We start from the raw sequence: 14,748 nt of genomic DNA, 5'->3' as shown, positions 1-14,748 counted from the left end.
CTTGAGGCACAGCCAACTCAGGCAGTGGCACAGGCAGGGAGAGTGTGCATGGATGAAGCTGCTCAGTGTTAAAAAATATTCTTCCCTGTTTAACGACGCAAGTTACGCTACACTGCCTGGAAACTGTGATAAGAAACAGGACAGCACTTTAGAGATACCATGCTTTAAATTTTGAATAATGTACTACCGGGATGTTTAAAATAGCTAAAGTGCAAACTGATCACGCAGGCATAAAAGGGCACGCTGGTTACATAAAATATAATACTGTATCCTTCAGCAAAGTGACATGTTCCATGTAGAATATAATGTACTATATGAAATCAGAAACATATAAGAGAGTGGAGAGGACTTTCAAAGACCAGGCGGGAGCAAGGAGTAATACCAGAGAGTAGCACATGATGATATATGACATGTGGAGGAAATAAGAGAATTAGATTGAATCTCGGGGAAGATTGAAGTTCTCCATGAGGAGATAAATATAATCTAAAACAAAGATATTTGGTAGGAAGGAGCTACTTACAAGGCAATCATGTTGGAAGTGCCTAAGTGGATAGCAAATCAGATATGAGCATGCAATGCAATTGAAAAATAAGTGTATAAATGCCAATGTAATTCTAGCCTGTGCTGTGACAGGGAGGCAGAGAGGGACACTTCTTCACACAACATACAGGCAACAGTACTTGGTAGGAAACATTATCTTTGGGAGTCTTGATAATGAAGCTCCAGCAATTGGAGGTGACAGTGTGACAAGGAACAAGGATACCACAGAGAAATTGGGATGCAGAAGAGACAGACCTCCACCGGAGCAGAATTGAGTAAGTCTGGCTGAGTGGCACCAGCATGTGGATGGCTGCTTGCAAGTAGCTGATGCGGGGAAGCGTGGCGGACCGTGGGCGCAGCAAGCCTGAGGTTGATCAAATTAAATGTCTTCTTGAGTTTCAGAGAAAAAAATGGTCAGTAAAGCTGGTCCATCTTCCTACAGAAAGGGATAGGAGCCCTGTCATTTGTCATGTAAAAGGAGTTTATACGACTGATTCCCTAAGGAGCGGAAAGGGAGCCTGAGCGTTACATCATACATGCTCCCACTGCGTGGCAGTGGGGTTTGGGGCTACCACTGACAAAGTCGAGGTCATGCGCTGTAAGGAAGAAGGGCTGAGATGAGCTAGAAGGTTGTTCCACCGCTGGTTTCTCCTGCTCTGCCCTGAGGCAAGGATTGCTCAATAGCTCAAAGTGTTTCAAGTACTGGGGGTGGCCAGTGGGTGTCAGTTTTGCTCTATGAAGCAGCTGATGGAGCTTCCCTTATCTAAAGTAAGAAACTACCTCTTAAAGGAGGCAGTGGAAAAAAACATGCCTATGGAGAAACGTGAGGTCAGTTCCAGGGTTTGGCCATTTGGGGTTTTTTTTCATAGCTATGTCTACTTCAAGAGCAGGTACGGATAATAATTCTTACAGAAGTCATTGTCTTAGTTTTTCCTCTGTCAGTATCTCTGATTTTAGGGCAATGACAACTAAGTGAGGGTTTTCAACAGAGCTCTCTTGCCTTACAAAAGAAGAAGCCACCATTTACAGCCAGGCATATGCTTTATTTCAAAGGGTCACATGCACAAATCTGCAAAAGTCTTGCATGAGCCATCTAGGATAACCTCGCTGGAGGGTCATGATTTTGTTGTCAGCCAATTAAGGCAACTCAATATAGTGTAGAAATCACTTAAAGATCAAGCCAACGCTAAAGACCTGTAGCTGCTTTGGATACAATTTCCATGGAAAACATCTTCAGATTTTAAGAATTGTTTTCAGTCGCTACTTTTAACCAAACTTTAGAGCTGAATGTAAAATTATACCCTTGTTGAATTAAAAAACATCCCAACAAACCCAAACCGGCAGCAAGCCACTACGAAAAGCATTTGCTATTCTAACGCAATGAGTAAGCTGTAAGTACTTCTATAGGGCTTCATAATAAACTCTGTGAGTGTTTTGCATGAGGAAAGTTTAAGTTTTTCTATTTATGTCCTCATTCATAATGCTGTAAAATTGGAATCTTTATTTTTTTTACTTTTGTAGATTTTAGATAGGGTCTTTTCAGCTGAAGTCAGTAGGGAAATTTCTGTCAATATTACGTGGTATAAGCTCAGGCCTGTGCAGTGAAGAAAAGATACCTGATAAAATTACATCTTCTTTAGCCATCACTCCACTACCCAAAATCTTAATTAGAAGAATCCCTCATGTTGCTAATAAACAGAAAATAACATTTGTCCTTGCAGATTTTGGAAAAAAATGACAGTGCATCGGCCGTAGCTGGGAGTAAAAGATTGTCTTTTTAACATAGAGACCAAATGATGCATTCATTGATTTAAATCCCCAAAGGACAACTAAAAAATGGAAACACCTCCCTCTTAAAAACAAACAAATAAACAGGAAAAAGGAGGCATTTTCAAACCACAAGAATGAAGTTATGTTTTCTTTGCTTGCACAGTTATGTGTGGGTAATGTCTGGATGTAGAGAAATGTTATTCCTTTCCTGGAGTAAAATAAGAATAATAAATAAAACTTTGAAAAATGAAGAAATCCTCTACCACTAAATGAATCAGTCTCCTAAAAAAAGGCTGTGGAGCACTCCATCAGCTCTGCTAGTGGAGCAAGACAGAGGAATGCTTCGCAATAAAAATTAACATGCAGCTTTAAAAGGCTGTGGTCAAACGTTGTTTCATGTAACACTGAGAGGAGCATAAAGACGCTAATGTTTTATTTTTATGATCTAAATTGTTGCTTGTGGTTAATCAAAGTTAACCTGGCTCCACTTTAAAACTGATTATGTGACCAGTTAATTTAAAGTGACTATTTTCACAATCAAACCCCAGGACACTTCTATTATGACACTTTGCTTACGGGCACAAAAGAAGCATCCAAACCCCCTATTTTTTAAATGGCTCTGTCTTGCACACTCGCACAGCCTCCATCACAGCTGTATCCAAGTCCCTGCCCCTCTCACTGAGGTGTTCCTGATTCTGCACACAGTTGACAGAGGAGAAGAAATACTACCAGCTTTATTTTCTAGGTGAAGAACAGAAGTATGAACAGGGATATTCACCCACTGTAAGGAACTAATTTAGCCAGCTGATATCTCCAGCCCCCCTGTGTAGTCACCAGAGAAAGAAATGCTTCTCTGGAGAGTGACTAGAAGCAGGAATCTAATTTTGGTGCTTGGAGTTGCAATCTGGACTCATCAGTCTTTTCCATGGACTCCAGAAGCAGCCGGAGAATAGGAGGCTAAACAAGGTGCCTATAGCAGAATGCCCCTTGTAAATGGAGGGGGAAATGAATATCCTCCTCCAAAGCAAGGCATTGAAAGCAAGTCATCCACAATCCAGACCTAGGCTTAGTCGCCAGGCTGTCCTTCACCTCTGAGATGACAGAGTGTCAGCCTTTGGCTCAGCTGTGCAACTTCTGGAGGTGGAGGGCTGGGCATTTTTGTTTTCTCAGACAATTTTACATTCTGACTTCATTACTCGTGAGATTTTGACTACATACCATTTCTGCAATGATCAAAAGACTGGTTTGGATGGCAGTTTTTCACCCCCAGTGCTCACTGTAAAGGTGGTACTTCACGCTGAACTGCTCACTGTGAGTCCATGCATCGCATGGAGCCACGCAGAGGAGACTAATCCTGCCCTGCTCCCCTGGCCTGGGACAGCCATGCCTGTCCCCTGGATCAGGTCATGTTACAGAGCCCCACACCAGCAGGAGCTGCTGTCAGCTTGAAAGGTGCTTTAGGTGTTTAGTCCCTGACCGCCACAGCAACTAGTTTTCAACCCAGCACCACTGCCTCTCCCCAGCTCCCTGCAAGCACCAGCATGATGCTGGAAAATCGGTGAACTAATAGGGACAAAGACTAAGGAGGGTAAAGTACATGCCAGTAAATCCGTGCTGACTTTTTTGTAGTGATGCATGCTGAACAGCATGTTTTTGGAAATGTGGCGAGTGAGGAATGAAATGAATAACCAGGACATCCTTCAGGTGTTTTGAACAAAGGCCCTGCAACCCTGAGGGAAATCATGCAATCACCCAGGCAGAATCAGGGAAAACAGACTGTTCAACTTCCAGGGAGATCTGCAAGCTCCTGCAAGGTAAGGTGAGCCTTGAGTTTAAAACATGCCAGTTACCTCCCTCATGCACAGCATCATTCTTCAGCAAAGGAGGAGTGGGATGCCTAACAGCTCCTGCTGAGCAAGAGTGTGCACAGTCAATTAGACTAACTTTATGATAAGGTCAGCTATTTGTTTCCTTGTTGGAAAACTATCCATAGCTGTTCAGAGATGAAGCTGGGTTGGCAGTGTCAGGACCCCAAAGGCGCTAACAGACCTTAATGACCCTGATCAGCCTCAGCTGGGGCCTCGCCCCCCACACAGCAGGGCTATTGGGCCAGGAGCCCAATTAAGCTCAGCTCTATGCTTTGCTCTTTGTTTGGGCTATATTGGAAGAGTGCTGGTCTCCTGCTTGGCTGTAGTTGTGCCCCTGCCTAGCCATGGACCTTGCTGATCCTGACCTGCAGGTTGACTTTTTGGCTTGACCTCAGACCTGCCTCATCACTACAGACTTGCCTGAAGATCAGGGCTCTTGGTTAGACCCGTCCATCATCTCTGGCCTCCCCTTCTCCCTTGCTGGGGGTTGTGGGATGGACCCTGGCTGATGAGGTTCCTTGCCATGCTGCCCTGGAGCACCGCTGTGGCTCCTGGCCCCAAGGGAGCCACTGCCCCATGCTGCACACTGACAAGTAGGTTGGATTCAAAGAGAAAACATCTTTGCATCTCAATTCTTTGCCAAGCTTTAAAGAACTGTAGTGGAAACTCTTTTCAAGTTTACAAATATATGCACAGGGTGGCCTTATCTATTCTATCTTTCACCTAGGATGAGAACTATGAATATAACTGTAGTATATCAGGTTGAACCTAGAAGTTAAGTGTCAGAAGCCTTACAAGACCTGCCCCCACGACATTTGCAGCCTAATTTGGTAGCCTCAAGAAAGGTACTTACGCAAGTCTTTTGTATTGCAGAAGCCTCTTCAAACCCAACTGGAAACTTTTGACCTTTTGAGATTCAACCTTTATGTTAATCCCATCATAGAGAAATGGAAGGAGAACTCCATTCCCACCAAATCTGCAGATGTTGCAAAGCCATGAGTCTAGTCGTTTGTCACTGAATGTTCCCTTTGCAATACTCAACATAATTGACACCTATAATTTTACCAAATTTCAGCTCAAGTAACAACTTTCTATCTGCTTAAATGCCCCCACCAGCTCCAGTAATTTAAATAAATCCAGCATGCTTTTGTATCAGCTGCTTCATGAACTTCTTAGTTCTGTGTTGTTCACTGTTCAGTATTAGATGTATGTAATTCTGTTGGTACTGTGATTTCCAGCCATAAGCAAAGCAAGAGTTAGTTCTTATTTTTGTTGAAGTACTAAGTGGGAAGCGAGGTCATGCATAAATCCTCATTGTGCTAGGTGCTGTACAAGCAAAGAATAAAAATGATCCCAGGCTCAAAGCGTCTTTGTCAGTAGCTTGTGTCATAATTAAATTTTGTTAGGATGCTTTAGAATTGCCCTTCCTCATAAATGATATATCCATATACATTTATATCTCCCTAATAAAAGAGAAAACCTGTACACTTTTACTATTGATAATAAAACAGAAAATATAATACTATTTTCCAAGTAACTTGGATATAGCAATTGGAATACACAGGGGTGAGGGAAAGTATCTTTGTTTCTTGTATACTTTGGGTTATACACACCTAAAGTTGTCCACTTTATAGAAGAAGGAAGAAGTATTTATTGTGAAAATTGTCTCACACAGAGCACACTGAATTCAGGTGGAAAGTACAGAGCAGGAGCTTGTGCCCTTTTAAGAGTCAAATATTGTGTCTGCATGAACAAAGCTCTAACAGTAAAGATAAGAGAAGAAAATACAGCAACCATGTGATATATTAGCAGAATGTTTTACAAAGTCCCCCACAAAGCATCCGCTGCTCTTGAAAAGCCTAACTAGCCCAAGTGAGAAACTATTCACAAATTTAGTATTCAGATTACATACTCTGCCTTTTCAACTGCTCTCTGTACAATGAATGCCTGTACAACTACAGTAACAGACACAGATCTACAGTTTCTGTGGCCTTTGAGCTATTATGAGTATTGTGCCTCTCCATAAATTACATCTGCATGTCCTGAAAATACCAACTGTTTTAATAGGAATTAATCTATAGACTTTTATCTTGGTGAAATACAAGGGGTACAGTATGTTGTGTCCCTTTTAAAATTAACAGGGTATGCTCTGAAGATATTCAAGGATGTTCATTATTTTCTTTATAGGTCTCTTTATTGATGCATATAAGCATAAAACAGTGCTTTATTGTAGTAAAGAGGAGGAGATGGAATAATGAATAGATTAGTGCTTATATGGTTTTTAGACTGCCCAACGCACAGTTAAGTAAAGAAAGGTCTACGTTTGTCCTCTTCAAAGTATATTGGGATTTGATCCAGTTTGTCTTCAAAGTGCCCCTTCTGTGGGTAGAGAAGAGAGGGTTCAGTCTAAAGGCAAGAAAGCTGATGCAGGGGTCTGCCGCTCTGTGGTGTTCATAGCTGTCCAAGGCAACAGTGTGTGAGATAAGTCTTCTTTAATTTGCTAAGTATAAATAAATCTGAAGCTTAAGCTGCGATTTATGAGTTATTATTTATGTGAATACCTAATACAAGCTTTTGGGGAGTGAACCCCTAGATTACCTTGACCTTACACAGGCATATAAAAAAAAGAGAATTAGATAATTTAAACCAGAATTTACATAAAAGCATTATGGTTGTTTTGAATAATAATTCTCACATAGGTGCAGGTGCATACGCACACATATATATGGGTTAAATGTTTGAGTATTTTGCTGAAAACAGGCTGAGCCCATCACTGACCTATCAGAGCACATTACTGATAAGTGACAAGGAATTAAATTCTCCTCCCAGGGTCCTTGTGAGATGGGGGAGCTCTATTATATCCAGCACACAAGAGGGGAACTGAGGCCCATGGAGACTGAGCAAATGCCTGGGGGGACATCACAAATCTCGAGAGTAGGTGGCTGTCGGCATCGCCTGAGATCCCCGGGGCAGCTGGGCTTGTGTGGCAGGATGCTGTCCCGGGGCAGGCAGGGCTGCGTGAAGGCTGCTTCAGTGTCGGCAATGGAAATGGAAGGGAAAAGGGCTGCCCACTGGGCTCACAGGGGCTCCAGAGATGACTCTTTCAGAGATGTGCTGAAGTGACCTCTGTAATGTGGCAGAAGTCCATTGCAAAGCTGAGAACTGCTCTTGGGGCATTGCTCGGCAGGAGACAAGCTCTCATTGGATTATTCACTGCATTTTAGAAATGGAGAACTGAAACGCAGAGCACTAATGATTTGGCTGAAATTATGTGGAGGAACTCTGACCGTGGTTGGATGTGAACCCTGGTGTCCTGATCCCCTAACCATCACTTGGTCCTCAAGATCATTGCAGCTGCTCCGCTGAGTATCGTTTAGGGTAGGTGTGCGTTGATGTTAATCGCTGTGGAGCTCCTGCTGCAGCCCCCGAGCTGAGTCTTGCATTGAAACCAGTAATTCACCCCCATGTTGCTGTAGTGGAGACATGCTCATCTCTGTACTCCTTGGAGTTAACAAGACTATTTTTAAAGGCAAACCCTTTCACTTTATTCCTTGCCCCTCACTCTTCCTTTGGTCCTTCCTCCTTGTTTTCACAGCTTCATTTGGTTTTGAAAGCTTATGGAACAGCAGGATTAAAAAATCAGAAATAATTATGGTAGAGGATGGGTCTGGCTTTTCCCATCAGCTTCCATGGCTCAAGCAGGTTCCAGCAGCTTTGGGAGAAAAGCTGTTAGCTATTAAATTATTACCTGTAAGGAGAGCCAGCTGGAAGCTTTCAGTTTTCAACATTTTGATGAAAAGCACCATAAAAATTTTGACAAGACTTGTAGCATTTCAATGACATGTTTTGCATTTGTCCCTGCTTTTCGATGGTCTGTAAAAGTGATCAAAGGCTTCAAAATGCTGCCGAGACCCGAATTTCAGGAATTTTGACCCCCCAAAATGAAGAGGGCAGGGGGGTGAAGGCAAAACACAAAGTGTGTGCTGTTGAGTGAATTCATGTGGACAGCTTTTGGGAAGTCACTTCCCATCTGGAGGAGAATGTCCACAAGGAGAGTTATTCCAGCATAAACTGTTACGGTATAATTACACAGCTATAGCTATGCCAGTCTATTTTCTGATGTAGGCAAGCCAAGTCTAGTTGTTGAAACGTAGGCGTGGGAACCAAGAAGTCTGCTTTCTAGGCTCAGCTCTGAGTGCTCTTTGTGGCCTTGGGCCAGTCCCTTAACCTTTCTGCCTCCTTCCTATGCAAAATGAGAAGACTTAAATTAACCCACTTCACAGATGTGGTGTAATGAGTAATTGGCTAAAATTTGTAGCGCTGGGGAGAGCGCTGTCTATTAACTTCAGTGTCTTTGGCTGGCTGAATAATTTAATGTATTTTTAAAAGTGGAGTTTGTCTCCCTCTCTCAGGATAGGGTGGCTCTGCCGCTACAAAGCAGAATGTCATTTGATGTCAAGTGTCTGAGCTAATAAAACCCGTGTTTTACTTTACTGCCTCTAACAACAGTATTGAGCTCGCATGTAGCTGGAGCAAGAGTTAAGGCTGTAGTTAAGATTGTGCTTGAAAGCAAAACCTACGGGTACCTAGAGCCTATCAGGCTCTCGATACACAAAGAACGTGGGTACGTATTGATGAAGGTACTCTTGTCAGTGCGGGTCTGATAATCAGTGGCAAAATGTGTGTGTTATTCCTTATCAGTACCGGTGAAAAGAAAGGATAACTCTTATTCCTGTTGGCTGCTTTGTCGGGTAAAAAGGCTCTAGGGTGTATGGGCAGCCTGAATGCTGATGCTTCCTAGTGTCTCGCTGCTTAACTTTGCAAATTTAAATTTAATAATGTGTATATAATGCATGACATACACAACCACAGCTTGTTCATGGACCGTTAACTCTGGTGCCTAATAACGGCATTACCACAGTCACCAGCACCCAGCAGCGCAGATCTGACGAAGAGACGCTCAAAGACAAAAGGATGCTGCTATCGCGCCTGATCCAAGACCTGTTGAAGAGAAGGGAAAGCTGCCCTGAGAAAGCACACCACGCGTTCAGCATGGGCACCCAAGAGCCTGGGTGCTGCCTTGGCGCGGCCGCGCCAGCCCGCCGCGGTGGGTCCGGGCCAGGCCCCCGGGCTGGGACGGCGGCAGCGGCAGGTGTTGCTTCAGCCTTGGCTGTGAGGCGGTGCGAGGGCTTCTCCTCGGGAGAATAACGCTGGTTTGTCCCCCTTTGCCCACCACACCGACTTGTCGGGAGAGGGGAGAAACAGCGTGGAAAGGCTTTTATTCTAACCGGGCTTTCTCTCTAAGCGTAACGCTTACCAGAAGAGAAAGAAATTACCTCGTGTGTACTTTGAACGCTGAACGAGATGACGAGGAGCACGGCAGCCCCGAACCCTCCGGCTCCACGCCGCCCCCCGGCTGCCCCCTCCCCGCCCCCGGCCTCCCCCCGCGGCGGTGACGGCAAGGCCAAGGCCGGCGGGGGGCGGCGGGACCGGCCGCGGCGAGGGGCGGCGGGGGCTGCGCGCCCGCGGCCGCCCGGCGGTTAAAAATAGAAGTGCTGAATCATGACTCCGCCGGCAACTTCACCCGCGCGGCGGCGGCGGCCCGGCGGCTGCCGCTCCCGAGGGGCGGAGGAGCGGGGAGGGGGGTGCCCGGTGCGGCGGCGGGATGGGGGGGGACGACACGGCAGGGCCGGGGACGCGGCGGTGCCCGAGGCGGCGGCGGCGCGCCTGTGTCCGCCCGCGTGAGGCGCGGAGCGCGGCCGGCGGCGGCACTTGTCCTCTAATCGATTGCCGAGCGTGCTGAGCGGCCCTGCCGGCGCGGGCACCCGCCCCCCGCGCGCCCCCTCCCCCGCCGCGCGCCTGCCGCGCCGGCCCTGGGGTGAGGGCGCGCGGGGCGGCTGGGGCGGCGCGCGCCCGCCCGCCCGCGGGGCCGCGCCCGCGCGCCCCCCCACCCCCCCGCGCCGGCGGCCCCGCGCGCGCGCGCGCGCGGCGGTGCGAGCGCGCGTGTCTGCGCGAGCGTGTCCGTGTCCGTGTCCGTGTGTGTGCGTGTGTGCAGTGAGTGAGTGAGTGAGTGAGTGCGGGCGTGCGGCTGCCGACGCCGCCGGATCGGTTTCTCGGGGTTTGACCAGCTGTCCCAGGCTAACCCTGCTCTCTGAAGATGGAGGAAGTAAAAACAGGATTACCCTTAGCTACAGCTCCACTGCCTTAGTTTCCATAGCCAACTGCCGTGCACAAACACACCTCCACTAGGCAGAGAGAGCCGACACTAATAAAAACACAAACAAAAGGGTGATGGAAGTGATTCACTGCCTGCGCGGCTGAGGTAAATCTGCGCCTGGCTTCTTTTTATTTCTTTCTTTTTTCTTTTTTTCCCTTCCCTCCCCCCCCCCCCCCCCCCGCCTCCCCCCCCCCCCGGCCTTTCTTTCCCTGGTGGGGAGGACAGCTCCGTCCGGTGTGCGAGGCGGCCGCGGGGACGGCGGGGCTCTGTCTGTGTGCCTGCGTGTGTGCGTGGAGGGGTCCCCCGACTAAAGTGCGGTTGTGCAGCATCTCCCGCACGGCGGTGGGCTCCAACGACTTGTTGCTGTTAGCCCAAAAAAAAACCAAAAAAGCGTCCCCCAAATCCATCCCGAGCGGGCGGAGGGGGGCGGCGGGGGCGGCGGTGCGTGAGGCGGGGGGCGGCGGGGCTCGCCCGCTCCGTTACTCGGCGCCGGCCCCAACTGCCATTTCCCTCAGCGCCCGCCGCTACCTGCGGCCCCCGGGGGGCTGCGGCCTGACGCGGCGGCGGCGGGGGAGACGGAGCGGGGGGGGGGGTGGGGGGGGTGGTGGTGGAAGGGAAAGGCAGAAAATAAAATAAACCGAAAAACGAGGCAGGACTTCCATGACTTTGACAGGTTGTGGTATGGGCGGGGAGAGGCAGGGATGAGGCGCGGAGCCCGGTGTCGCCCAGGGCCGGAGCAGCACTCCGGGGAAGTTGGCCTAGGTTTCCTGCGCGGGGTGTGAGTGCGTCTGCCGGGCCCCCCCATCCCCTCCCTCCCCACATCCCCTCACCCCATCCCTCCCCACATCCCCTCCTCTCCCCCCGTTTTCCTGCCGATTCGTAACGAACCGGTGGATCAAGTTTTTCTCTCTCTTCTCTCTCTCTCTCTCTCTGCTGGTTAATCGCATTGCTGTAGCACCGGCTGACCTCCCTCTCTCCCTCCCTCCCTCCCTCCCTCTCTCTCCTTCTCCCTCTCTTTTTTTTTTTTGTTCTTCATCTTCCTTCAAAGTATGTGCCATTCCTGAGCGAGTTCCCCCGCCGGCTTATCCCCGGGGCTGCCCGGCTCCGCATGCCCCACCTGTAAGTGCCGGGGGCGGGTTTCTCTCCCTCCCCCCCCCCCCCCCCGCTTTCTCTCTCTCTCCCCTTTTCTTTTAAAAAATTATTTTTTAAACTTTCCCCATCTTGCTGTGTCTTCAGCCCGAGCAAAACTCGCTCTCTCCATTCGTTGTGAAGAGGGAGGCTTAGCAGCTGGGATTTGCCATCACCAGCCTAAAAATGGTGACCAAACTTTTTTCTTTCCCCCCCTCCTCTTCCTCCTCCTCGCCCCCTTGAAGAAATAAAAAATAAAAATCAAACCGTGTTTTAATTTTGGTTACGGATGTTTCTGTGTTTCTTTTTGTCTTTCTTTCTCTTCCTCCTCCCTTCCTCCCCTTTCTTTCCTTCCACTTCATTGGCTGGGATGATCTTTCCCTGTTGCTTCTGATGTTTCTTTCTTTTTCTCAGTGTGTGCCTGCCTACCTGGACTAGGGGGAAGATAAGGTAATTTTGAAGGGCTTGAGGAAGCGGCTTACCTGTTTTGAAAACTTTTTTTGAGATTTCTTTTTACGAGTCATGTGAAAATCAGTAATTGAAGAGAGTTTGGTAGCAGCTGGGCAGGTTGAAATTTAAGTGTTATGTGCTGAATGCCTTGGGAATTTGATCTGCTTTATACCAAAGAAGAACACAGAGAAAAGTATTTATTTATTGGGGGAAAGGGGGCGGGGGGGGGAAGAAAGCGGGTTAAGGGAGGGGGAGGGAAGTGGTTTTGGAGACAAGAAGTGAAGCTGCCTGTTTTCCAGTAAGTAATGGAGAAATTCCAGGAGCCAGGGCTAAATATACTTGGCGATCAATACAGAAATGGCTCATTGTGAATAATTTAGCTGCCTGGTGCAGTGAGAGTTTTGAAACTAAAGGCAAAAAAGAGGCCGTGGAGGGAGAGAGGAAATAAAATTCTCCTCTGGTCATGTCAGATTCTTAACTTTTCCACTTAAAAGAACATAGTTATGATTATTGATCTTCTTTTTTTTTTTTTTTTTTCTCCTCAATATATATCAAATGATAGCTAGGGGGTGTCATTCTATACAGTTACTTGGGTTTCTGGAAAGTAATAGCTTGTTCTGTGTCAGCAAAGTGCTTCCAGAAACTTTAAGATTGCTTCACGCCACAAAATGCATGATCTGGGAGTATTAAGTGTGACGTTCGGCCCCATGCTGTGTCAGATAAATAGGGTTGGAGCGAACAGGTGTCTGTACAGGTGTGTGTGCGCGTCCGGTGATGTGAGACAAAGAGTTGTAATAACTCTCTCGAGGGGGAACGGACACTGGAAGGCTTTATTTTGTTTAGATCAGGATGGAGTCTCTTGGAGTGGGTGTAAAAAGAGCAGCTGTTAATAGTATCCATCTCCTCAAAGTCTGTTCTGGCTGCGAGAGCTGATAATTGATAAAGCATTACCATCCTGGCTTGAACAAAACAAGTGAAAAGTCAGGGAAAAAACTCTCAGATCAGGTAAAAATGCGAGCGGGGAACAGAGAGGGGTATGGTCAGACCAACATGATCCCAGTGCTGCCTGCTTAGGAGGCAGCTGAATTTCTCTACTCAGATAATTTGCAGGAAGTGTTCAGTGATTTGCAAATGAGCACATGCAGTACACTTGTGTGTTTCTCTAGGCAATGGTTGCAACAGCAGTGAAATGGGCAACTACTTAGGGCTTTAAGTAAGTTTAATCATTTAATGGTTGATACTGACAGGCGTCTTTGAGGGTTTACTTTTCTGCCTTGCAGCACTGCACTTTGACTATGGAAGCAGAGGCTGCTGATGGATATATAACATGTAAGTAGTCATTTCATTTGATTATTCTGAATTACTTTCCTTTTTCCACTCTCCTTTCTATAATGCAGACACCTGTAACTTTAGGTGTCTTGTGTATGGTCTTTGCATTGAGATAACAGTAAATTAATAGCATGTAAACATCAACTTTGTCTATGACTGAAAAATGCACGGGGAGGGGTGCATGGGTGAGTGGCTCTAGGTTTAAATATTTAGTGAGAATGAATGAACTTTGCAAATGAGAGAGGCTTTATCTTCAGAAATTCAAATTGCAACCAAAAACTTTTTATGCCTTTCACTATGCATTTCTCCCGTTTTCTGTGTCAGGGCAAAATGTCTTAGTTTCAGTGCTTTGTTTAACTGTCAGTTAACCGAGAGCTTTGTGGGGTAAGGTCTACATGTTAAAGTGCTACTTCAGTCTTCTCCTGCCCAGCCCCAATTCTCGGTGTCTGCAAATGGAAAAGTAATCCTAACTTCTCTTGAGACAAAGCAGCTGGGGCAAGGTTTGTCACAGGTGTGTGCGTAGAAGACTGGTGACAGTAGGTTTGGGGGGGGCTCTTAAAATCGGTCAGTCAAATGTTTACTTGTGGCCACTGAGAGTCCAGTTTTTACAGGCTGTGGAACACCCCACTGGTAAAGGAAGGAAGGGCGAAGGGAGCGAGGGAGTTGTACTTTATAATCGTGTTGCCCTGCTAAAGAAGGGGATGGAAACTTACGGGGGACTTGTTTTGTGAAAGCAGGTGACAATGATCTTTCGCCCGAAAGGGAGCACTCCGGCATGGCCATTGACCTCACCTCCAGCACACCCAATGGGCAGCATACCTCCCCCAGTCACATGGCAAGCAGTAAGTCTCTTCTTAAACCTGTTTCTCTCTAGCAGCGGGTTTGGGTTAGTCTGGTCCTCCGGGTCCTCGGCTTGCTTACTGGGTCTTAACCACTGCTGTAGGCGTTGCGAATAAAAGAAGAGAAGGACAGGGTAGATTTTTTTTTTTTTTTTTTCTTCCGCCCCCTGGCTTTTCTTTCTTGTTCATGCTGGTGTCTCATCTAAACATGAACGGGATTACTAGTCTGAACTATCCCAAGGTGGCATTTGAGAGCTGGTCCTTACCTGTTCCAGGTAGGAAAACACTAGGCTTGACACGTGCTTGCATATGGTTTTGTTTCATCAGATTTTGAAATCCAAATGGAAATTGTTGTTGTTGCTGCTATTATTACTTACTGTGCTTCCCAAAACAGCTTGAAGTAGCTTTATTTGAAAACAAACACATTTTATTTACAAAAAGTCTTTACTCTGGCAAAAGTATAAAGTTAAAATATCTGGGTTTGATGACAGGTTGTATTTTGCTATTCCATATAGAAACTTCAGCATCCTATTCGTTACCTCAGCTTTGCCTTGGCAAGTCCAAAAGTGTCTAGGATAATTGGAAGTTTACGGCACTCAGTAGTTGA

The 14,748-nt window shown here is 46.9% G+C and overlaps 1 protein-coding gene across 6 annotated transcripts in view; it reads left to right on the top strand.

Annotated features, from left to right (window-relative positions):
• Positions 1-13,268: 13,268 nt before the first annotated feature.
• Positions 13,269-14,748, top strand: part of IKZF2 (IKAROS family zinc finger 2) — a 109,746-nt gene continuing 108,266 nt past the window's right edge. For 3 of the 6 annotated variants that reach the window (XM_075710235.1, XM_075710236.1, XM_075710233.1), the window contains exons 1-2: positions 13,269-13,302; positions 14,040-14,144. In XM_075710235.1, the coding sequence (XP_075566350.1) occupies positions 13,269-13,302; positions 14,040-14,144 (139 nt within the window). Of the gene's footprint in view, positions 13,303-14,036; positions 14,145-14,748 lie in introns of all 6 variants that reach the window. The other 3 variants (XM_075710237.1, XM_075710234.1, XM_075710232.1) reach the window with 2 other exon arrangements.

The sequence above is a fragment of the Pelecanus crispus genome, chromosome 5 (assembly GCF_030463565.1).
Source record: "Pelecanus crispus isolate bPelCri1 chromosome 5, bPelCri1.pri, whole genome shotgun sequence".
Taxonomy (NCBI): domain Eukaryota; kingdom Metazoa; phylum Chordata; class Aves; order Pelecaniformes; family Pelecanidae; genus Pelecanus; species Pelecanus crispus.
This window is presented reverse-complemented; position numbering and strand designations above follow the sequence as displayed.